This window comes from Salvelinus fontinalis, chromosome 6, assembly GCF_029448725.1.
Source record: "Salvelinus fontinalis isolate EN_2023a chromosome 6, ASM2944872v1, whole genome shotgun sequence".
Taxonomy (NCBI): Eukaryota; Metazoa; Chordata; class Actinopteri; order Salmoniformes; family Salmonidae; genus Salvelinus; species Salvelinus fontinalis.
In genome coordinates this window covers 62,051,790-62,078,099 of record NC_074670.1, presented here as the reverse complement: position 1 = coordinate 62,078,099, position 26,310 = coordinate 62,051,790, and the positions used below count along the sequence as shown (strand labels likewise).

The window sequence follows — 26,310 nt, the reverse complement described above, 5'->3', positions numbered from 1 at the left end:
AGAGAGAGAGAGAGAGAGAGAGAGTGACAGACTGGGATGGGCAGAGTAGCGAGTGGGCGATGGAGGATGGCCAGAGAGAGAGGCAGTGAGATAGAAACTCAGACAGACAGAGAGAGAGGCAGTGAGATAGAAACTCAGACAGACAGAGAGAGAGATGGAGAGAATTGTCTTATTCTCCATCCAAACAACCCATTGAACAGTCTTATGTAATTCCACCTATGAGACAGACCGGGTATCAGTATGCAGCCAAGCAGCCCAGGTCCATTAAAGGAGACAGGATGATTCATATCTATGCAAAACCACCACGAGGGGTCTAATCGATAGAGGAAGGCCGCTTCTCTTTTTTTAAGAGTAAGATCATTTTATTGGTCAATTGGACACAAGGTCCAACCGAGATATGTCACACAGACCATTACAATGAGCTACAGTCCGTACACACAGTTCTTTCACCAAGAGATGACATTCTCAGAGTTGAACGCCCCCACCCACACCCATCTAGTACAAGAACCACATCTTCTACTGTGGCTAAGCAGTGACTAGAGAGAATTGGAGAAGGAGAGAGAGTGGGGGGACTTGCATAAATGATCTGACAGATTGATTTCCACTCGGCTCTTCCCCTCACAAAGAAAGTAAAGGTAATTGTGTTCCATCCAATAAAAAACGTATAGTACTGCTGACCTTTTAGCGAGACCTGGCTCGGTCAACTCCATTCTAAATGAACGTGGAATCAAATGGGGCTGCTATAGTTATAACGCAATCGATCTGCCCCTGTTGCACAAACACACAGCATAGTGTTGGAATTTAATTTACTCTCTTACAGTAATGACAACCTGAGGCTATTGAGACTTTCTTCTGTGTTTGGATGATGTGTTATTCTTATGATCATTGTCACGAAGTCACACCCATCCCACTGGTGTTAGAAGTTCCGAAGGAGAAAGTGTAGGCTATATAGAAGTAATGACGCTCAAATAGAAAATCATTAAACCAAACAATGAGGGTTTCTATCATCTTAATGGAGGTGTAGATTCCATCTCACATCCCAGTGTTCCAACTTGCATGGGATTTATCTTAATAATGCGACTACGTGTAGCCAATGGCAATGTCTGCTTTAGGTATAATGCCAGGAGCCACTTGGGTATTTGACAGCGCAAACGTAGTTCCACCTCCGACACATCAAAACATCAGTTATGTGGATTTCGGCTGAAGTGGATCTGATTGAATCGGGCCATAAATGTTCCACTGCACAATAGCAGTGGAGGGGCATCACTTGCTTATGATTGGTAGTCCATTGTGACTGTATTGCTTGCTTATGATTGGTAGTCCATTGTGACTGTATTGCTTGCTTATGGTTGGTAGTCCATTGTGACTGTATTGCTTGCTTATGATTGGTAGTCCATTGTGACTGTATTGCTTGCTTATGATTGGTAGTCCATTGTGACTGTATTGCTTGCTTATGATTGGTAGTCCATTGTGACTGTATTGCTTGCTTATGGTTGGTAGTCCATTGTGACTGTATTGCTTGCTTATGATTGGTAGTCCATCGTGACTGTATTGCTTGCTTATGATTGGTAGTCCATCGTGACTGTATTGCTTGCTTATGATTGGTAGTCCATCGTGACTGTATTGCTTGCATGTGATTGGTAGTCCATTGTGACTGTATTGCTTGCTTATGATTGGTAGTCCATCGTGACTGTATTGCTTGCTTATGATTGGTAGTCCATCATCACTGTATTGCTTGCTTATGATTGGTAGTCCATCGTCACTGTATTGCTTGCTTATGATTGGTAGTCCATCGTATCTGTATTGCTTATTTTGATTAGTTGTCCAACGTGCTTGTATTATTTGTTTTTTATTGGTTGTCCATCGTATCCAATGAGGACCATCTCAATCTTGCCCTTTATCTGTATAAGGCTGTATCACACCCGGCCGTGATTGGGACCGTGATTGGGAGTCCCATAGGGCGGTGCACAATTGGCCCAGCGTCGTCCGGGTTTGCCGGGGTAGGCCGTCACTGTAAATAAGAATTAGTTCTTAACTGACTTGCCTAGTTAAAAAAAGGTTATATAAAATAAATAAATATCTATGAGTCTTGTGATGGCTGTAGAGGCCAATTCTGGTGGCAGACAGGGCAAGTAAAGGCTGGGTTGAAGGGCCAGGTGACAGGGCAAGTAAAGGCTGGGCTGAAGGGCCAGGTGACAGGGCAAGTAAAGGCTGGGCTGAATGGCCAGGTGACAGGGCATGTAAAGGCTGGGTTGGAGGAGGCAGGGGACAGGGCATGTAAAGGCTGGGTTGGAGGGCCAGGGGACAGGGCATGTAAAGGCTTGGTTGGAGAGCCAGGGGACAGGGCATGTAAAGGCTTGGTTGGAGGGACAGGGGACAGGGCATGTAAAGGCTTGGTTGGAGGGACAGGGCATGTAAAAGGCTTGGCTGGAGGGCCAGGGGACAGGGCATGGAAAGGCTGGGTTGGAGGGGGCAGTGTGCAGGGGACAGGGCATGTAAAGGCTGGGTTGGAGGGCCAGGGGACAGCTCTGTAAGCATGCTTCTTCTCACACTTCATTTACAGTTGTTGTTTACGTTGTCCCTCAATGCAGTGGGACCAGTCTGATATGCAGCAGGAAGTCCTGAATTGTGGATGTTGCCCTTCGTCTGGGTTGTTTTAATCTGGTCCTTGAAACATTATAGTGTCAAACTATATCTGTCTGTACAAACCCAAAACATGACATGAATGTATGGTTTGCTGTAAGTTAAAGTCAATGGGACATACTGTACTACAGTAGGAAAGGGAGTCATCGAAAATATAACACCAGAGACCGAGAGACATGTAAAACCCATTTTACAGTGTTTTAGTAGCTCAACAGCCAAGGCTGCTCCACTGTTACCATAGCAACGTGGTGCCAGACTACCTCTCCATTGGTAGACCAGTAGACGTTTCATTTGTCTTTTTGTGAGGCCTATGCTCCTGAACGTTCCCCTACATTGATGGTGTTGTTCTTCAAATTAACTAAAGCACAACTAGGGCAATGATGCTCAGTGGAGCAATCAACTTTTATTAACGATCCAGCACCGTAATACCATTTTCAGTACAGCTCTATGGTAGCCATGGCGACAAAGGGAAAATTGGTCTTCGGAATTAACATACGCTTTCATTTGAGTCTAGTCATGTGTAAGGATCTATTCTGAGCATTAGTACAGGAACATAATCTACCACAGCACGTATGTATGTGTTGAATGGTTTGCCCAATTCCGTGTTATGTTGGTGTGTTTACAGCACCATAGTAATGCTACGTCATGCATGCCATGATGAACCAATCTGATCAGGTATCATTGAGATAATGTGCACTGAGTGGAACTCCAATCATATCCAATGAGGCTTTGGGGTTACGTTTGGTAGATCCGACAGATAGAAGTATAACATAGTCTACTATAGTCTATAGTCTACTGATGGGATACTGTTTCTGATTCTTACAAAGCAATTTACTGTAACTTGTAGCATACCAATCAACCCTGCCAAATCGTTGGACTACAGATAGTGTCTCAAACTCAGTATGCCAGAAAACAGACTGCTATTCAACATTAGGATGCAAGTGTTATTCTGTCCACAGTACACCTTTCTATATTTTCCATTGAATGTTTTTCCATTTGTGCGTGCATTATCCCTTCTCCTTGTGTATGTAATGTTGTTCCATCCTTTTATATGCAGAAATGAACAGACAATACTGAATAAGTAAGCTGGAGCTTTCACACACATTCAGCTCGAGCAAACAGGGAGTCTGTTTGGTTTCCATGGCAACCTGGCTCTCTGTCTAGTTGGATGAAACAGTCTTTCTATACAGCAGTAGTAGCTAATATAACACTATGCCAAGACATCATTAAAGAGAGTGCTGCTTGGCCAAAACCTCTGTGCTGGTATATTTAGAGAAGTCATTATTTATGTACTTTGTATTTAGCTATGACTACACAGACAAATCTAATAGCATCCCTACCAGCTGCAGTGTCGTGGTCTTATACCTGCATGATGCATGGATTGATTGATGAGAATCAATATGTCTTTGAATATAGTATTGTCTTTTGTGGAATTAAATATTGCCTGTGTGAACAACCACAATAACCACAAAATCATTGTTTGTTCTATGTTTCATATGCACAATTTAGGAAACAAATGGCTATTGTAATGTGTTTACTGAGGTTTTTACTTCTCACTTCATAATATGCGGTCAGTTTATAGTAACTGGAAGAAATCAAGGGACATCTGCTGTAAAGTTCATTTTTTATGTGACGCGATACATAGTAACCCCTCCCTCCCCCACCCAAACAACCAATACGTGGCACATATGGACTGAGGTTAATGAAACAGGGACGGGGAGGTTGGGTGGGTGTTGTCAGAGACTGAGATCTTCTGTTTTCTGTGCTGCTACAGAGCAGCTGCCGGAAGAGCCCCCGACCCCCAGACCCAAAAGAATCCCATAATGCCTCCCTCAACCTCAGTGGTCCCCTCGAGCAACCTCATGGCCACAACACCACACTGCTACACCAAACAAGAGAATGATTGAGACACGTCACCATGTCACCCCCAGCCTATAGTTGGCTGAGGAGAGAAGCTCAGCTAGGTTCTACTCATCTACCTGTATGTGGCCTCCTACCCACGCTTGCTACACTTGATTGCTGATGTGGAGTTAATTGGGATTCAATTGTGAGAAATAAATAAATAAATATGGAAGATAAGATGAAAATGAGATTCTCCCGACGGGCATCACCAGTGAAGAGATCAAAGAACAGACCCCATTTTTTTTGGTAGTGTTTTTTCTCTTTTCCATATTTTTTTTCTTCTGTTTAATCTCAGGTGTAATGGCACAGATGCAAATTGTGAAAACAGGAAATAAATAAAAAGTAAATTTTGTGTGTACTACGTCATCACAAGTGTTAGCAACAGAGATATTTTCAATGTTGTCATTCTGCTGTTGACCCTCACTCTGCTTCTATATGTGATGGTAGTAGCACATTTGTCATCATCACAAAAGTGCCTTTCGACTGTCATATAGACAACAGATGTCACATGCTGCCATAACATTTTTTATTATTTGAGAGAGAGAGAGCAAGAGAGAGAGATAGAGAGAGTCTAGCCATTCCTGACGTTTGCCAATCTGCAACTGACTAAGATAATGTGTAAAGGATGGTTGTACACCATTGTACAACATGCTTGATACCCAGCTATGGTGTGCTCTGGTGTAATTCTGAGACTTCAATTACAACAGAGACATGCTCATGTCCAAGTCATATCCAAGTGTTTATTTGTGTGTGCAAATATGTATAAGTTATGGAAGGTTGGCAGCGAGACACATTGACTCTCACGAACTTGAGTTTATTTCCTGTTTAGGATTCAATTGGTGAGTTCCCACCTTCTCTGCGCTACGGATCCCTTTAGCGGGATCATTTTCCTAAACAACCGCTAGAAATGTAGGGCGCAAAATATTACTACAAATATTTATAATCATGCAATCACAAGTGAAATATACCAAACACAGCTTAGCTTGTTGTTAATCCACCTATCGTATCAGATTTTGAAAATATGCTTTGCAGCGAAAGCAATCCAAGCTTTTGTGAGTGTATAAATCAATGCTACAACAGCTAGCCCCAAATTAGGATGGTCACGAAAGTCAGAAAAGCAATAAAATTAATAGCTTACCTTTGATAATCTTCGGATGTTTGCACTCACGAGACTCCCAGTTACACAACAAATGTTATTTTTGTTCGATAAATGTTACTTTTATAACAAAAAAACGCAATTTGGGTTGCGCGTTATGTTCAGAAAACCAAAGCCTCGTTCCGTTCGACGAAAATTCCAAAAAGTATCCGTAATGTTCGTAGAAACATGTCAAATGTTTTTTATAATCAAGCCTCAGGTTGTTTTTAACAAACTTAATCGATAATATTTCAACCAGACCGTAACCTATTCAATAAAAGAGAGAAAGAAAATGGAGAGCTACCCCTCTCGCGCGCAGGAACTAATCAGAGGACACCTGACTAGTTTTGAAAAATCTCGCTAATTTTTCAAAATAAAAGCCTGAAACTATGTCTAAAGCCTGGTCACAGCCTGAGGAAGCCCTTGGAAAAGGAATCTGGTTGATACCCCTTTAAATGGAAGAAAGACGGGCCAGGAAACAGATTTTTGTTTTTTAAATCACTTCCGGGTTAGATTTCCTCAGGTTTTTGCCTGCAGAATCAGTTTTGTTATACTCACAGACAATATTTTGACAGTTTTGAAAACTTTGGAGTGTTTTCTATCCTAATCTGTAAATTATATGCATATTCTACGATCTGGAGAAATAGTCTGTTTACCTTGGGAACGTTATTTAAAAATATATATATATCTGACCCCTAGCGTCAAGAGGTTAACATAGCTTCAGGTGCTACCTTTCCTCTCACCGAGAGAAACACCATTTAAAACAACATTGACATTTGTCACTAGACAGACTAGGCTGTGAGAAGACCCATTGATGTTCTTTCCTCAATCTAGACTAACAAAGACATCATGGTGGGCCGTTGAGGGTCTTTCTAGTAAATTCTCTCTGTGCTATAGGGGGGCTGAAATCAGAGCAGGAATCAGCCTGTGCAGTAACTAGATAAGTGACACGTACTCAGGCCACTGTGGGGAACGGGTGGTGGCTTACAGCTACAGCTCACAAACAGTGACACAGTGACAAATCCACTTTTACATAAAAGATCTCAGTCCTCAGGCTTTCTCTGCAGAGTTAGAGCAGTGTTATCTATTCTACTAGTGAACGGATGAACGGATGATGACGGTGATGTTGATGAGTGTGTGTGTGTGTGTGTGTGTGTGTGTGTGTGTGTGTGTGTGTGTGTGTGTGTGTGTGTGTGTGTGTGTGTGTGTGTGTGTGTGTGTGTGTGTGTGTGTGTGTGTGTGTGTGTGTGTGTGTGTGCATGTGCGTATGTTATGATAATAATTGGTCTCATCAGTGCTACTTTCTTCTGGGGCTAGAACCCATCACTTGCATTTAAAAGGCAACATTTACATATTATCTCTAAAAGAAACAACAAATGTGATTAATTTCAAAATGTTGTCCTTTCCATCAAAACATCAAACAGATGACCAAATTAATTTCTCTGTCCCCCAAAAATTATACTTCATTATGCGCCCAGCTGCCGTCTATTTGAGCGAATATCACCTGTCAAGTATAATTGAGCATGATAGAAACACAGTCCAACAGTCTGCTTCTTAAATATTGTGGCTGAAAAGGGAAAAGCAATGCTCTAAAACAGCCTGTCACGGAGCAGGAAATAAGGCCAGCAACACTCTAAAACAGCCTGTTATGGAGAAAGAAATGAGGACGATAACACTCTGAAACAGCTTATCATGGAGCAAGAAACGATGCCACCAACACTCTAAAATACTCTAAAATATCACCTGTCAAGTATAATTGAGCATGATAGAAACACAGTCCAACAGTCTGCTTCTTAAATATTGTGGCTGAAAAGGGAAATGGCCTTCGTCAGGGAGTGACGAAGGCCATGCAGCCGAAACGCGTCGGTTTTTAAACAACTTTGTTTCTATTGAACATGCCATACTAATAAAGGCATTTTAATTAATTATATGAAGAGTGCCTTGGTCCTCCTTTCTTTTTGATGACTCTAAAATAGGTGTCATGGAGCAGGAAACGATGCCACCAACACTCTAAAATAGGTGTCATGGAGCAAGAAACGATGCCACCAACACTCTAAAATAGCTTGTCATGGAGCAGGAAACAAGGCCAGCAACACTCAAAACAAGACTGTAATGGAGCAGGAAAAGACGACAATAACATTCTAAAACAGCTTATCATGGAGCAGGAAGCAAGACCAGCTACACTCTAAAACAGTGTTTCATGGAGCAGGAAACGAGGACAATAACACTCTGAAACAGATCATCACGGAGCAGGAAACCAGGCCAGCAACACTCTAAAAGAGCATGTAATGGAGCAGGAAAGGAGGACAGCAACACAATTAAACTACCTGTCATGGAGGAAAAACGAGTCCAGCAACACTCTAAAACAACATGGAAATGAGGCCAGCAACACACTAAAACAGCATGGAAATGAGGCCAGGAACACACTAAAACAGCCTGCCATGGAGCAGGAAGCAAGACCAGCCACACTCTAAAACAGTGTTTCATGGAGCAGGAAACGAGGACAATAACACTCTGAAACAGATTATCACGGAGCAGGAAATAAGGACAGCAGCACACTAGAAGAGCATGTAATGGAGCAGGAAAGGAGGACAGCAACACAATTAAACTACCTGTCATGGAGCATGAAACAAGGCCAGCAACATTATAAAACAGCCTGTCATAGAGCAGGAAATGAGGATGGCGACATGCCGAAAACAGCCTGTCATGGAGCAGGAAACGACGCCAGCAACACTCTAAAACAGCATGGAAATGTGGCCAGCAACACAATAAAACAACCTGACATGGAGCAGGAAACGAGGCCAAAAACACGCTAAAAAAGCCTGTCATAGAGCAGGAAATGAGCACGGCAACACACGAAAACAGCCTGTCATGGAGCAGGAAACGAGGACAGCAAAACTCTAAAACAGCTTGTAATGTAGCAGGAAACGAGGCAGGTAACACATTGAAACAGCTTGTCATGGAGCGGGAAACGAGGCCAGCAACACTATAAAACAGCCTGTCATGGAGAAGGAAGCGAGGGCAAAAATATTCTAATACAGCTTGTCATTGAGCAGGTGACGAGGATAGCAACACTCTAAAACAGCATGTCAATGAGCAGGAAATGAGGCCAGAAACACTCAAAAACAACCTCTCATGGAGCAAGAAAAGAGGCCAGTAACACGTTGAAACAGCTTTTCATGGAGCAGGAAACAAGGCCAACAATACTCTTGAACAGCTTGTCATGGAGCAGGAAACGATACCAGCTACATTCTAAAACAGTGTGTCATGTAGCAGGAAACGAGGCCAGTAACACTTTAATACAGCCTGTCATGGATCAGGAAACGAGGCCAGTAACACTTTAATACAGCCTGTCATGGATCAGGAACCGAGGCCAGTAACACTTTAATACAGCCTGTCATGGATCAGGAACCGAGGCCAGTAACACTTTAAAACAGCTTGTCATGGAGCAGGAAACGAGGCCAGTAACACTTTAATACAGTCTGTCATGGAGCAGGAAACGAGACCAACAACACTTTAAACAGCATGGAAATGAGTCCAGGAACACTTTAAAACAGCCTGTCATGGAGCAGCAAACAAGGCCGGCAACACTCCAAAACATCTTGTCATGGAGCAGGAGAGTGAGGCCAGCAACACTCTAAAACAGCCTATAATAGAGCAGCAATCAAGGACAGTAACACTCTAAAACAGCTTATCATGGAGCAGGAAACGAGGCCAGCAACAAACTAAAACAACCTCCCATGGAGCAGGAAATGAGGCCAGCAACACTCAAAAACAACTTCTCATTGAGCAGGAAATGAGGCCATACTCTAAAGTATCTTGTCATGGAGCAAGAAACAAGGCCAGCAACACTCTAAAACAGCCTGTCATGGAGCAGGAAACAAGGCCAGTAACACATTGAAACAGCCTGTTATGGAGCAGGAAACTTCGTCAGCAACACTCAAAAACATCTTGTCATTGAGCAGGAAAGGAGGACAGCAACACTCTAAATGAGCCTATAATACAGAAGCAAACAAAGCCAGCAACACTAAAATAGCCTGTCATGGTGCAAGAAACGAGGACAGCAACACTAAAATAGCTTGTCGTGGAGCACGAAACAAGGCCAGCAAAACTATAAAACAGCCTGTCATGGAGCAGGAAACGTGGACAGTAACACTCTAAAACAGCTTATCATGGAGCCGGAAACGAGGCAAGCAACACTCAAAAACAACCTCTCATGGAGAAGGAAATTACGCCAGCGACACTCTGAAGCAGCTTATCATGGAGCAGGAAACGATTCCAGCAACACTCAAAAACAACCTCTCATGGAGCAGGAAATGATGCCAGCAACACTCTAAAGCATCTTGTCATGGAGCAGGAAATGAGGCCAGAAACACTCTAAAACAACCTGTCATGGAGCAGGAAACAAGGCCTGTAACACTATAAAACAGCATGTCATGGAGCAGGAAACAAGGCCTGTAACACATTGAAACAGCTTGTAATGGAGCAGGAAATGAGGGAAAAAACACTAAAACATTGTGTCATGGAGCAGGAAACGAGGACAGCAACACTCTAAAACAGCCTGTCATGAGGCAGGAAACAGGACCAGCAACACTTGAGAACAGCCTGTCATGGTTCAGGAAACGAGGATAGCAACACTATAAAACAGCATGTCATGGAGCAGGAAACGAGGACAGCAACACTATAAAACAGCATGTCATGGAGCAGGAAACGGGACCAGCAACACTTGAGAACAGCCTGTCATGGTGCAGGAAACGAGGACAGCAACACTATAAAACAGCATGTCATGGAGCAGGAAACGTGGACAGTGACATTCAAAAACAACCTCTCATGGAGCAGGAAATGAGGCCAGCTACACTCTTAAGCATCTTGACATGGAGCAGGAAACGAGTCCAGCAAAACTCTAAAACCGCGTGTCATGTAGCAGGAATCGAGGCCAGTAACACTCCTAAACAGCATGGAAATGAGGCCAGCAACACAATAGAACAACCTTTAATTGAGCAGGAAACGTGGACAGTAAAACTTTAAAACAACTTATCATGGAGCAGGAAACAAGGCCAGCAACACTCTAAAACAGCATGGAAATGAGGCCAGCAACACAATAAAACAACATTTCATGGAGCAGGAAATGAGTCCAAAATCACTCTAAAACAGCCTGTCACGGAGCAGGAAACGAGGACAGCAATACTCTAAAACAGACTCTTGTGGAGCTTGAAACAAGGCCAGCAAAACTATAAAACAGCCTCTCATGGAGCAGGAAATGAGGACAGACAGCAACACTCTAAAACACTCTTGTCATGGAGCTGGAAACGAAGGAAGTGTCATGACGTGGCCCTCTTTGGGTATAGCGAGTGCCTTCCCCCGCTCTCCCTCTTACATCCAGGTTCTGTTATCTCAGGTCGTAAATTCCTGGAGGAGACTCTCTCCCTCATGCAGTATAGAGAGATGGTTCACAGTAGAACAATGGAACTTCTACCTCACAGAACTTGAGAACTGAACAATATCCATGTTTTGGAGAATGTAAACGGTCGGTGAACAATTCAGCTACGACCGGCCAATTTTGTCTAATCAAATCAAATGTATTTATATAGCCCTTCTTACATCAGCTGATATCTCAAAGTACTGTACAGAAACCCAGCCTAAAACCCCAAACAGCAAGCAATGCAGGTGTAGAAGCACGGTGGCTAGGAAAAACTCCCTAGAAAGGTCAAAACCTAGGAAGAAACCTAGAGAGGAACCAGGCTATGAGGGGTGGCCAGTCCTCTTCTGGCTGTGCCGGGTGGAAATTATAACAGAACATGGCCAAGATGTTCAAATGTTCATAAATGACCAGCATGGTCAAATAATAATAATCACAGTAGTTGTCGAGGGTGCAACAAGTCAGCACCTCAGTAGTAAATCTTTTCATAGCCATAGCCATAGCCACCGGCCATTCTCAGTCCCTTTGTCTACCAAGCCGTCATATCGGTTTAGCCCACTAGGGAACATCCCCTATCATTTCCTTGTAACCATATATATTGTTGTTTGTTTATGCATTTCTGGGATTATTTAGTTAGTTAGTAAATAAATGATTAAGACAATTGATGTATGGATGATTCGTAGCAAAGACTGGGTCGTGCAGATAACCAACAACTTTCGACGTTTGGAATGAGACTAACGTGAGGTAAAGAATGATTCATTAATTAGAAGACTAATTGGTCAGATATTAAAATATCTGAAAAGTTATATTAGGAAAATTATAACTTTGTAATCTGAAGATTTTCCTTGGTGCCCCGACTTCCTGGTTAATTGCATTTACATGATTAGTTTAATCACGTAATAATAATTACAGAGAATTGAGTCTTCACTTTAATGATGCCAAAGACACGACACAAGCAACACTCAAAAACAACCTCTCATGGAGAAGGAAATGAGGCCAGCGACACTCTGAAGCATCTTGTCATGGAGCAGGAAACGATGCCAGCAACAATCTAAAACAGCTTGTCATGGAGCAGGAAACGAGTCCAGCAACACTGTAGAACAGATTGTCATGGAGCAGGAAATGAGGGAAAAACACTCTAAAACATCTTGTTATGTAGCAGGAAACGAGGAGAGGAACACTCTAAAACAGCCTGCCGTGGAGCAAGAAACGAGGCATGCAAAACTCTAAAACAGCAATGGAAATGAGGCCAATAACACACTAAAACAACCTGTCTTGGATCAATAAACATGGCCAAAAACACTCTAAAACAGCATGTCATGGAGCAGGAAACGAGGCCAGAAACACTCTAAAACAGCCTGTCATGTAGCAGGAGACGAGGCCAGCAACACCCTAAAGCATCTTATCATGGAGCAGGAAACAAGGCCAGCAACACTCAAGAACAGCTTGTCATGGAGCAGGAAACGAGGAGAGCAAAAATCTAAAATAGTCTGTCATGGAGCAAGAAACAAGGCCAGCAACACTTTAAAACAGCCTGTCACGGAGCAGGAAACGAGGCCAGTTAAATACACTCAGAGAGCTCTACAAGTAATCATACTGTACTTGACTATTGCACATTTTGTTTTGTTAAAGCCTGTATTCTAAATGGATTACATTTTTTTTAAAGCTCACCCATCTTAAAACAATACCCCATAATTACAAAGTGAAAACATGTTGTTAGAAATTTTTGCAAATTCATTGAAAATGAAATACAGAAATATCTAATTTACATAAGTATTCAGACCCCTGAGGCCAGTTATGTTAGAATCACCTTAGGCAGTGATTTCAGCTGTGAGTCTTTCAGGATAAGTCTCTAAAAGGTTTGCACTCCTGGATTGTACTATATTTGCCGAATTTTCTTTTCAAAATTCTACAAGCTCTGTCAAATTGGTTGTTGATATTTGCTAGACAACCACTTTTATGTCTTGCCATATATTTTCAAGCAGATTTAAGTCAAAACTGTAACTCAACCACTCAGAAACATTCACTGTCTTCTTGGTAAGCAACTCCAGTGTACATTTGGACTTGTGTTTTAGGTTATTGTCCTGCTGAAAGGTGAATTCATCTCCCAATGTCTGATGGAAAGCAGACTGAACTAGGCTTTCCTCTAGGATTTTGCCTGTGCCTAGCGCCATTCCATTTATTTTTTATCCTGAAAAACTCCCCAGTCCTTAATGATTACAACCATGCCCATAACATGACGCAGCCACCACTATGCTTGAAAATATGGAGAGTGGTTCTCAGTAATGTCTTGTATTGGATTTGTCCCAAACATATATCACTTTGTATTCAGGACAAAAAGTGAATTGCTTTGCCAATTTTTGTTGCAGTTTTACTTAAGTGACTTGTTGCAAACAGGATGAATGTTTTGGAATATTTCTATTTTGTACAGGCTTCCTTCTTTTCACTCTGTCATTTAGGTTAATATTGTGGAGTAACTACAATGTTGTTGATCCATCCTCAGTTTTCTCCTATCACAGCCATTAAACTCTGTAACGGTTTTAAAGTCACCATTGGCCTCGAGTCGATTCCTTCCTCTCCAGCAACTGAGTTCAGTAGGATGCCTGTATCTTTGTAGTGACTAGGTGTATTGATACACCATCCAAAGTGTAATTAATAATTTTACCATGCTCAAAGGGGTATTCAATGTCTGCTTTTTATTTTTTTATTTTTTTACATATCTACCAATATGTGCCCTTCTTTGAGAGGCATTGGAAAACCTCCCTGGTCTTTGTGGTTGAATCTGAGGGACCTTACAGATAATTGTGTGTGTGGGGTACAGAGATGAGATGGCCATTCAAAAATCATGTTAAACACTATTATTGCACGTAGAGTGAGTCCTTGCAACTTATTATGTGACTTGTTAGCACATGTTTACTCCTGAACTGTTTTAGGCTTGCCATGACAAAGGGGTAGAATATGTATTGACTCAAGACATTTTAGCTTTACTTTTTTAATTAATTAGTAAACATTTCAAAAAGCATTATTCCACTTTGACATTATGGGGTGTTGTGTGTAGGCCAGTGAAAAAAAATCTAAATTCAATCCCTATTAAATTCAGGCTGTAACATAACAAAATGTGGAAAAAGTCAAGGGTTGTGAATACTTTCTGAAGGCACTGGACATAATGACAAGATGCTCATGTCTCCGCCCTAACAGTGAGAGTCATTGTCCCAAAGGCGGAAGGTAGGCGACAAGCTTAGGTTCAAAATAAACCCATAGAAACGCATTGGGCTTTTTGTGGACAGATTTTGGCGAGAGTGAAACCTTTCGCTATGCCTCTTCCCCGCTGGTATACTTTGTAGGGTTAGAGTTATGATGTACCCTCTTCTAGCATCACTGCTGAAGTTTCTACAGATCGCTGGAGCTGGCACTGACATATTTGATGGTTCCTTTCCAATATTAGTTATAATAGGGCGATCATTATCCTTACCACGGCTGACCAATATAGCTTGTTATATAATGTACACTACCGTTCAAAGGTTTGGGGTAACTTAGAAATGTCCTTGTTTTTGAAAGAAACGCAAAAACGCCTATGTAGATATTTCATAAAAGAATCTGCCGTTTCCAGCTACAATAGTCATTTACAACATTAACAATGTCTACACTGTATTTCTGATCAATTTGATGTTATTTTAATGGACAAAAAAATTGCTTTTCTTTCCAAAACAAGGACATTTCTAAGTGACCTCAAACTTTTGAACGGTAGTGTATATCTCAAAAACATACTGTGCTGTTTGGTGTCCCGGGCACAGATTCAGCCTACTCCTGGACTAAAAAGCAAGCTCAAATAAAAATGTATCTAAAATATAATATAAAGTTAAAATGTGTGATTCAGTTGTTTGTTTTCAAAGATTCACAGTGATTTGTGTTGCTGTGTTTTGAAATACTGGATGCTGAAGACTGGACATGCATGGTTTTGTTTTAGCCCAGCACAGTCCAGGCCAGTCAAGGTGGTTTATTGGTTGAGTGTATATAGATGTTGTGGGATTATTTAAGATGCTATTTGAAGAGGTATGTTTTCAGAAGATGGGCAGAAACTCTGCTGCCCTAGCTTCAGGGGGAAGCTGGTTCCACCATACTCGTTCCATCATATTGACCTACAGAGCATCTTCGGCCATGATGAAGCGAATATCTGTGGTTGGGGTCAATTCCATTTATATTCTAGTCCATTCAGAAATTAAACCCAATTCCAATTCCACATTTTCCTCATTGAAAAACATTGAAGAGAATTGGAATTTCAGTGTACTTCCTGAATTGACTGGAATTTAAATGGAATTGACCCCAACACTGGTTGTGGCGACCTCCAAACTCCATTGCTCATCATTACTATGTAAGTCTAACAAACTGAAATGAGATGACATGCTTGGGGTGCAGGTTAGTGCAGGGGAGTTGGAAAGTCTTCACACAGAGAGATGCAGACAGCTAGACAATTAGGGCTGAACACATAACTCTCCCTCTGTAGTTATGGTAATGACTCCATTTTCACCCAAATAACTACGTAGCACTCACTCTCACAGGGCAAGTTCACGTTCCACTGTCTGTGACCACTTGCTCTGGGTACAATTTACCATGGTAGCAGAAGTTGTCTCAACACTCTCAAGTGTCCTGTCCTGGTCTCCATCTATCTGATGATAGATCATAATGCTGGTCCTTAGTCGTCTGCAGTAGTTAATCATTTTTGGTCGACACTTCTTCTCTAGTTGTTTGAGTCTCATATTGATTCCACCTGTCATGATTTTGTTCTTATGTTATTACAATTGGAACTAGTGATTAGGATTTAGTTGTTGGAATGCTGTTGTATATTTATTTGTCAACTCAAACACACACATACACAAACTGGAATCACACTCCACAATAGAAACTGCACTACATTGTTGGAATTACAATTTACAAATCCCCCAAATCTGCGTTACAGTTATCTTCTCCAAACATTACTCAGATTACACCTAAGTAAGTTTCCACTGTATTGTCCCCTCCAAAACAACAGAGATAAGAAGTAGAAACTTGGTTGGAAAGCATAGCGAATGGACACGGCACTGAAATAATAATATAATTTTCTGTCAGTCTGACCTCAAATTGCCCAATTAGGACCAAAGAGATTCACCCAGACACTCTAGTCTAGAGGGGGTATTTCCCAATGCAAAGTACAGCCCACTTTCATTGAGAGCCAGTTATACAGTATGTGACAGGCATTTAATGGCTTTTCTGAGTCCTCTGCTTTTCTTCCAGTAACAGTTTTTGTGGGTTGTTTTTGTCTTGGGATGGAACATCATTGGATATTTTGGTTTTGTGTGGGAAATTTGGTTGTAGACATATCATTGTTCGATCTTACAGTACAGCACAGCCACTTAGGGCATGATTACAGTAGTTAGCATGTGATACAAATTTCATTTGATCGGATGCCACATCAATGGATGGCGGGTTGGCGTCACAAAATTGATGGGGTGATTGGACCGCCTTAAACAATGCTTTCCCCGATGACCCCTGACAAACTTTTAATTGACAGACAAACTTGACAGATCATTAATGAATTTGGCAGGATATGAATGTGGGGCTGTCAATTGGAGGCATTCAACTGAAATGTCTGCCTGGCTTTAAGAGTGGCGTAAGGGATTTGTGAAATACTTCAGTGTTGAAGGAAGTAGGAGAATGCTGTGGTAAGATACTTGGTGGTGTCACTCTGTTTTGCTTTGGAAGTTGCTCCATATATTCCAAGTAGCTTGGGTGTTCATATTTTCGAAGTAGCTTATGTGGACGTTCATATTCACTTTCCCTCCACTTGTTAGACAGAAATAGTTTCTGCCAATAGAGTATGCATTAAACTAGGCCCAACAACTAATCACAAAGTCTAAACTTGATGATATTCAAGCCTGTCCAGCATGTTAACATCAAAGATGGCCGTCAAGCCAATAAAGATGTAAAGCAGCAAGATGTCCATTTTAGCCGAGGCAGCTAATATCTAATGGGTAGACTCCAATCCCCCGGTGTCAGCAAGTCAACCCAGTTTTACCGTGCTAGAGGCCAATGATTAATTGGATTAATTACAATGAAGAGACATACATGTCCAAGTCAATAAGGCTGATTAACCTACACTTGAACAATAGACATTTACAAGCGACATCCCAATATGCTGACCAAATGTTGTATGAATACAGCTGAACCACTTAGCCATTTAATATTCATATCTACAGTACCTATGCACAGCTACAGTCGCTGTGCATCATGTATATTACAGGACTTCTGTTTGTAATTCATGTGATGGGGCATAGGGATGGACTCACTCATTTGGGAACGTGCAATAGTGAACTGTGTAATGTAACTAACTGCAAAATAAAAGGGCTGTGCAGGGTACAGGAATCATGGATGCTGAGATTATAGGCATGTGCAATAATATTATGTGCACTGCTCAGGGACTTGTGGATGATAAAAGGTAATACTGAGTATATGAGGAGGAGGAGAGAAGTTATGGGGAAGGGAGGGTTGAAGTCCTTCAGCTTTTTTTTGTATTCATCTTTTTTAAATTTGTTTGTTTGATGTTATGTCTATCGCAGTGCATTTTCTGGTAAGTAAAGCAAATATCTGCGAGAAACAGACAATAAAGAAATATCTAATCTAATGATAGATGTATTATACCAATCTCAAACAGAGGTGATTGTATGCAACCAACCTATAGTCGATCTATAGTGTATTATATCTACAGTATGGAAAAAACAGCAGGAAAAAGGAGACCACAAGGAAACCAACAGAAACACGCCACATACAGTAAGAGAGTAAAGCAACTGAACTATGATTGTAGAGAAATAAAAGCCAGTCCTTAAATTTGCATGGTCTTCCTTCCCAGCACAAGCTCTCCAGAGGACAATACATAGTATAGGCCACAGCAGAGCCATATGGGACAATAGTATAGGCCACAGCAGAGCCATATGGGACAATAGTATAGGCCACAGCAGAGCCATATGGGACAATAGTATAGGCCACAGCAGAGCCATATGGGACAATAGTATAGGCCACAGCAGAGCCATATGGGACAATAGTATAGGCCACAGCAGAGCCATATGGAACAATAGTATAGGCCACAGCAGAGCCATATGGGACAATAGTATAGGCCACAGCAGAGCCATATGGGACAATAGTATAGGCCACAGCAGAGCCATACGGGACAATAGTATAGGCCACAGCAGAGCCATACGGGACAATAGTATAGGCCACAGCAGAGCCATACGAGACAATAGTATAGACCACAGCAGAGCCATATGGGACAATAGTATAGGCCACAGCAGAGCCATATGGGACAATAGTATAGTCCACAGCAGAGCCATACGGGACAATAGTATAGGCCACAGCAGAGCCATATGGGACAATAGTATAGGCCACAGCAGAGCCATACGGGACAATAGTATAGGCCACAGCAGAGCCATATGGGACAATAGTATAGGCCACAGCAGAGCCATACGCGACAATAGTATAGGCCACAGCAGAGCCATATGGGACAATAGTATAGGCCACAGCAGAGCCATACGGGACAATAGTATAGGCCACAGCAGGGCCATATGGGACAATAGTATAGTCCACAGCAGAGCCATATGGGACAATAGTATAGGCCACAGCAGAGCCATACGGGACAATAGTATAGGCCACAGCAGAGCCATAAGGGACAATAGTATAGGCCACAGCAGAGCCATACGGGACAATAGTATAGGCCACAGCAGAGCCATACGGGACAATAGTATAGGCCACAGCAGAGCCATAAGGTACATATAGATGTCGGTGCCATAGTGTAGCCCTGTATTGTACTGAATCTTTAAACTATCTCTCAGGAGAAGTCTTTGAACCTCAAATTGCCTACCTATGAACATAACTCAAGCAGAAACCACAACTGCTCAGTATATAGGGCTCCCTCAGGCACAGCGGTCTAAGGCACTGCATCTCAGTGCAAGAGGGTCACTATAGTTCCTCGTTCGAATCCAGGCTGTATCACATCCAACCGTGATTGGGAGTCCCATAGGGCGGCGCACAACTGTCCCAGCGTCACACGGGTTTGGCCAGAGTAGGCTGTCATTGTAAATAAGAATTTGTTCTTAACTGACTTGCCTGGTGAAACTTTATTAAAAAAAAATATATATATAGAGCGGGTCATGTCAATGTCCATAGATATCCAACATGAAGATTTGATGAACTGGTTGTGGTTGCACTGATACGGCATGTTTTCTTACATACAGTACATTCCCATTGTATTGAATTCTATAATAAAAGCCCATAACATTTTTACAAGTAGCTTTCAAATATTGTGCTGTTGTAAGGAAGAGCTCCCCAGGCATTGCTTATGGACAGCAAAAATATATTAATCAGCTAAAACAAGCCACTCCAGTGGCATAGGCTCCTTTAGACAGTAATAAAGTTCATAAACATTCAAACTTAAATTTGTTACAGCACTTGTTTGAAGCCAATTGTCTCACCGTATAGCTCATTTTTAGTATCTTCAGTATCTTCTAGTTTATGTCCTGTATCGACCTTGTTTTAATGATGGCGCAAATAAAAATGTATGTGAAAACAGACAATAAATTGCATCTTATCTTAATGTCACACTGTTATCCTATACTTAAGTACACTTCTCCTCATGACTGTTTTGCAACTTGTCTCGTTTCAGTCTGTTCTCAGTTCTCGAGAGGAGTTTACGCCATCTTTGGATTCTACGACAAGAAGTCGGTCAACACGATAACGTCGTTCTGCGGGACTCTGCATGTGTCATTTATCACGCCCAGCTTCCCGCTGGATGGAACTCATCAATTCATCATCCAGATGAGGCCTGACATCAAAGGACCCCTACTCAGCCTCATTGAGTACTACAAGTGGGACAAGTTTGCCTATCTCTACGACAGTGATAGAGGTAAGAGATACTAGTTTAACAGGACAGAATCTACCCCATTTAAATGAAAATGATAAAAGTCACTGGCTGACTACTTCCACTATGGGCAAACAAATATGAAAAGTTTTGTTCAAATCTAAAAGGGTGCGGTCAAAAAGACGATTGATTTCATGTGTAAAGACACGAAGGACAACAGGTTTGACTCATCACTAAATCAAACTTAAGTCAACCCCTTGATTGGTTGAGTCGAGTTTGGTAGCATTGGGTTGGAACAAGAGCCTGGACATTCTGTTGGTTCCCAAGACTAGGATTTGTAAGGGTCAGTCAGGACTAAACCTAGCACTACAAAGCCTAGGATATATAAGGGTTAGTCAGGACCAAACCTAGCACTACAAAGACTAGGAATTAAAAGGGTCAGTCAGGACTAGACCTAGCACTACGAAGCTTTACCAGGACACGTACTCAGAGCATGCGCTGACCAGCTGGCAAGTGTTTTCCACTGACATTTTCAACCTCTCCCTGACCCAGAGTGTAATGCCTACATGTTTCAAGCAGACCACTATAGTCCCTGTAAGAACACCAAGGTAACCTGCTTAAAAGACTACCGCCCCGTAGCACTCACATCTGTAGCCATGAAATGCTTTGAAAGTCTGGTCATGGCTCACATCAACACCACCATCCCAGAAACTCTAGACCCACTCCAATTCGCATACCGCCCAAACAGATCCACAGATGACACAATCTCTATTGCACTCCACACTGCCCTTTCCCACCTGGACAAAAGGAACACCTACGTGAGAATGCTGTTCATTGACTACAGCTCAGCGTTCAACACCATAGTGCCCTCCAAGCTCATCACTAAAGTAAGGACCCTGGTACTGAACACCTTCCTCTGCAATTGAATGCTGGACTTCCTGACGGGCTGCCCCTAAGTGGTGAGGGTAGGCAACAACACATCTGCCACACTGACCCACAACACGGGGGGCCCTAAAATCAAATCAAATTGTATATGTCACATGCGCCAAATACAACACCTTACAGTGAAATGCTTACTTACAAGCTCTTAAACCAACAATGCAGTTTTAAGAGAAATAAGTGTTAAGAAAAAAATGGATAAGTAAAAAATAACAAATAACAAATAGTTAAAGAGCAGCAGTAAAATAACAGCAGCGAGGCTATATACAGGGGGTACCGGTACAGAGTCAATGTGCAGGGGCACCAGTTAGTCGAGGTAATTGAGGTAATATGCATAGATAGTAACCAGAGTAACCAGAGACTAGCAGCACCGTAAAAGGGGGAGGGAGGGACAATGCAAATATTCTGGGTAGCCATTTGTGACTCAACACCTGGATTCGTTCTTATGTAGCAAAATGTGAAATGGTGTTTTTTACATTGGATAAAAGTAGAGACACAGAGCTACACCATGGTACAGTGAGGGAAAAAAGTATTTGATCCCCTGCTGATTTTGTACGTTTGCCCACTGACAAAGAAATTATCAGTCTATAATTTTAATGGTAGGTTTATTTGAACAGTGAGAGACAGAATAACAACAACAAAATCCAGAAAAACGCATGTAAAAAATGTTATAAATTGATTTGCATTTTAATGAGGGAAATAAGTATTTGACCGCTCTGCAAAACATGACTTAGTACTTGGTGGCAAAACCCTTGTTTCCAATCACAGAGGTCAGACGTTTCTTGTAGTTGGCCACCAGGTTTACACACATCTCAGGAGGGATTTTGTCCCACTCCTCTTTGCAGATCTTCTCCAAGTCATTAAGGTTTCGAGGCTGACGTTTGGCAACTCGAACCTTCAGCTCCCTCCACAGATTTTCTATGGGATTAAGGTCTGGAGACTGGCTAGGCCACACCAGGACCTTAATGTGCTTCTTCTTGAGCCACTCCTTTGTTGCCTTGGCCGTTTATTTTGGGTCATTGTCATGCTGGAATACCCATCCATGACCCATTTTCAATGCCCTGGCTGAGGGAAGGAGGTTCTCACCCAAGATTTGACGGTACATGGCCCCGTCCATGGTCCCTTTGATGCGGTGAAGTTGTCCTGTCCCCTTAGCAGAAAAACACCCCCAAAGCATAATGTTTCCACCTCCATGTTTGACGGTGGGGATGTTGTTCTTGGGGTCATAGGCAGCATTTCTCCTCCTCCAAACACGGCGAGTTGAGTTGATGCCAAAGAGCTCCATTTTGGTCTCATCTGACCACAACACTTTCACCCAGTTGTCCTCTGAATCATTCAGATGTTCATTGGCAAACTTCAGATGGGCATGTATATGTGCTTTCTTGAGCAGAGGGACCGTGCAGGTGCTGCAGGATTTCAGTCCTTCACGGCGTAGTGTGTTACCAATTATTTTCTTGGTGACTGTGGTCCCAGCTGCCTTGAGATCATTGACAAGATCCTCCCGTGTAGTTCTGGGCTGATTCCTCATCGTTCTCATGATCATTGCAACTCCATGAGGTGAGATCTTGCATGGAGCCCCAGGCCGAGGGAGATTGACAGTTCTTTTGTGTTTCTTCCATTTGCGAATAATCGCACCAACTGTTGTCACCTTCTCACCAAGCTGCTTGGCGATGGTCTTGTAGCCCATTCCAGCCTAGCCCATTCCAGCCTTCCAGCCCCATTCCTTGGAGAGCTCTTTGCTCTTGGCCATGGTGGAGAGTTTGGAATTTGATTGATTGATTGCTTCTGTGGACAGGTGTCTTTTATACAGGTAACAAACTGAGATTAGGAGCTCTCCCTTTAAGAGTGTCCTCCTAATCTCAGCTCGTTACCTGTATAAAAGACACCTGGGAGCCGGAAATCTTTCCCTCATCTTTCCCTTATTTCCCTCATTAAAATGCAAATCAATTTATAACATTTTTGACATGCATTTTTCTGGATTTTTGTTTTGTTTTTCTGTCTCTCACTGTTCAAATAAACCTACCATTAAATTATAGACTGATAATTTCTTTGTAGGTGGGCAAACGTACAAAATCAGCAGGGGATCAAATACTTTTTCCCTCACTGTATATCATACACTGCATTTGAGGAACAATGGGAAAGTAATTCTGCTTTAAAAGTTGATCAACTTGTAAACTCACTTTTGAGAAAATCGCCTTTGAATGTTTTGGTATGTAGTGGAGCTCTTCTTTGTCTACAGTCATTCAGCATCGTTCACACCCTCTTAAGTTTTAGTCCCACCCATTTAGTTTCACTCTCGGAGCACACACTTGACGCTCTGACCGTTGATTTGTTTACCTCTGGATAACCGGAAAACAGCCTAACCAGCTCTGCTGGCAACAATTTCATTATGCTTTTTTGCAGACGTTAACTGACACTGGCCATATTCAACGGGTGTTGTACACACATCACGTAACTTTAGCTAACGAGCCAGCCAGCTAATGTTAGCTAGTTAAACAACAATGAACAAAGTGCCAACAATGCCTAACTTTAGCCTCTAACTAGAAAAGCAAATAGCTCTGGGAAACTAATAAAAACGTCCGCTAGGGAGCCAGCCAGCTAATGTTACCTAGCTAATAAACATAGCTAGCTAGTAAACATTGTTTAAGATCACACACACGTCACGAAACGTTGGCTAAGGAGGCAGCCAGCTAATGTGAATAAAGTGCCAAAAATGTCACAGTGCTGGGAGCTAACCAACCAGGTCCAATGTTAGCTAGCTAACATTAGTCTCTACCTAGAAAAGCAAACAGCTCTGGGAATCAAATAATAACGTCAGATAGGGAGCCAGCCAGCTAACGTTAGCTAGCTAGCTAACAGTACATTTTAGCTTGAAATGAAACCGCTTTCTGCCAAAATTAGAAACGCGTAATATCTGAAAATGTAGCTAGCTAACGCTAGACTATCTAACCTGTATACGGATGCGTCTCCCTGTCAAGAATGCCATACCACGGTTGCCCTTAGTTTGAAGATGTAACCCGGGGACAGGTGTTTTCTCCATCTCTTTAGCTATCATACACTAATTCCACTGATTTCAAAACTTGATCCTCCAGAATGTGGAAAGCAACACTTATGCAGCTCCACTACACTTTTTTTTAAAGTCCCCGCCTGTATTCCCTGTTCACCCATGACTGCATGCCCACACACGACTCCAACACCATCATTAGGTTTGCAGACGACACGGCGGTGGTAGGCCTGATGACCGACGACGATAAGACAGCCTATAAGGAGGAGGTCAGAGACCTGGCAGTGTGGTGCCATAACAACAACATCACCCTCAACATGAGCAAAAAAAAGGAGCTGATCGTGGACCACAGGAAAAGGAGGGCCAATCACTCCCCCATTAACATCGATAGGGTTGTAATAGAGTGGGTCGAGAGCACACACACACATGCACGCACACACACGCACACGCACACGCACACGCACACACACACACACACACACACACACACACACACACACACACACACACACACACACACACACATTCCTTCACACTCTTCACATACAGTACAGTGCTTCTATTCTCTGTTTAATATCTATGCATAGTCACTTTACCCCTACCTGCATGTACATATTACCTTAATTACCTCGACTAACTCGTACCCCTGCACATTGACTCGGTACCGTTCACCTTACCACAGAGGGGTTCTATTAGTGTGTAGCCCAAACTGTTAGGACGCTACAGACAGAAGTTGACAGATCGGCTGTACCGACTTCAGACGAGTCCCAAGATGCATGTGGGGGTCGTAGATTAAACGGAGAACACCATCGTGTTCGTGAGGGTCTCATCTTTTCATAGAGGCCAAACCATTTGTATGCTACAGCCAATTTCGTGAGAAGACAGATTTTCAGAATGTCTCATAGTCTGACGAACACCACTCTAGCTCCATCACCATTCACCGCAGATGCAGAAGTGCGAAATTAGCGGATGCGGTGGATTGAGATTGAGAATGCAAAAAAAAACAGCTTTAACTGACAGATTTTGGGGGAGATTATTTTTCTTATGCTAATTTGATTTTTGCGTGGGAGCGGACATCAACTCTAGGGGCTTAAACAAGTCATTCAGAATGTTCTCACTTGTGTGGAATTCGAAAACTAGGCTTTTTGAACTGTAAACAATTTCCTAGTTACAAACACTTCCGTCAAGATGGCTTCCCCCTTCCTGACACACTCAAACCAGGAAGTGACTATGGGTGTGGCTAGGGAGTGACTGGGGTGGAGCCCACAGCCTTTACATATCTCAAGGAACTGTGGAACCTTATGGGTTACAGAATAAAGAACACTGCTTTTTGCAATTATTCAATGTTGACATAGAGGTTACTGTATATTAATAAAGAGGACTTATTTTTTTAAACACTGTAAAAACCTGAAGGTTGAAGAGAAGACAGGTACTGTATATGACAAGCAACTGTGATTAAATTATATTACATTCAAACTACACCTACACAGGTATTCATGGAGCGACCGCCCTCTTGTCAACACATCTAAAGCTAACTAGAAAGCACTCAAACATATGAGAGAAGACTAGAACTGTCTATGCACTGCAAAGGTTATGCTTCTAGACTGTTTGCCATACATTTGATGTGACATGTTACATCCACATAAACGAGACACAGAGAGAGTTCATAGCAGTACCACACACTGAGAAAGGTACCAGGAGAACACGCTGTAAAGGGCATTGTGCTGTATGACAAACCACTTGTCAGATATTATCAACTAGGACCATTGCACCTCCTGTGTGAGAGCTTGTTTCATGGCTCGCAGCAATGTAGGAGGGCAGTTCCCTGACAGTGAGAGTTTTGGACCTTAGGGTGGTGGTCCCCACATGTCCTAAAGAGTAGCTGGGTTTTCATGTTTCTGTTCTATACAACTCAACCAACAGAACGCTCTTTAAAATATATATTTTGCTAGAGAATGACCTTGCTTTTGAAACTGTCTAAAAGTCTACTCACTCCAGAAATATTCAGGTGAAGTGATTGTTATAGCCCCAGTTATTCTTGTCTATGTGCATGGAGGTTTTCAGCCTTGTTGGTGCTTTTCAGTATTTTTTATTTGCTGTGTCGTGTATTAGGCTAAGGATGATGCATTGAGTTGTTACCCTGGAGGATATTGCAATGTCAGACAGTATTTACCCTTTGTGATGACACCACTTGGTATGACACTACTTTGAAAAGGACACAGGCCTAGACTTCCCCAAATGAAATTACATTTCATGTGACTGTCCTGATAGCAAGGCTACAAGCAGTGGTGTAGTTGTAAAACAAATAGGTGGGTAAACGATGATCGCTTTCCGCGGTGAGTAAAGTAAAGCTTCCTATACTTTCAATGCATTTCTCTGCAAAA

At 42.3% G+C, this 26,310-nt stretch overlaps 1 protein-coding gene across 8 annotated transcripts in view; it reads left to right on the top strand.

The window, feature by feature from the left end:
* The window catches only part of gria2b (glutamate receptor, ionotropic, AMPA 2b), a 69,648-nt gene that overhangs the window by 9,363 nt on the left and 33,975 nt on the right, over positions 1 to 26,310 (top strand). For all 8 annotated transcript variants that reach the window (XR_008759996.1, XM_055927374.1, XM_055927373.1 and 5 more), the window contains exon 3: positions 19,789 to 20,028. Coding sequence is in view for 7 of the 8 variants with exons in the window: in XM_055927374.1 (XP_055783349.1) it covers positions 19,789 to 20,028 (240 nt within the window). In the remaining variant the exon portion in view is untranslated. The remainder of the gene's footprint in view (positions 1 to 19,788; positions 20,029 to 26,310) is intronic.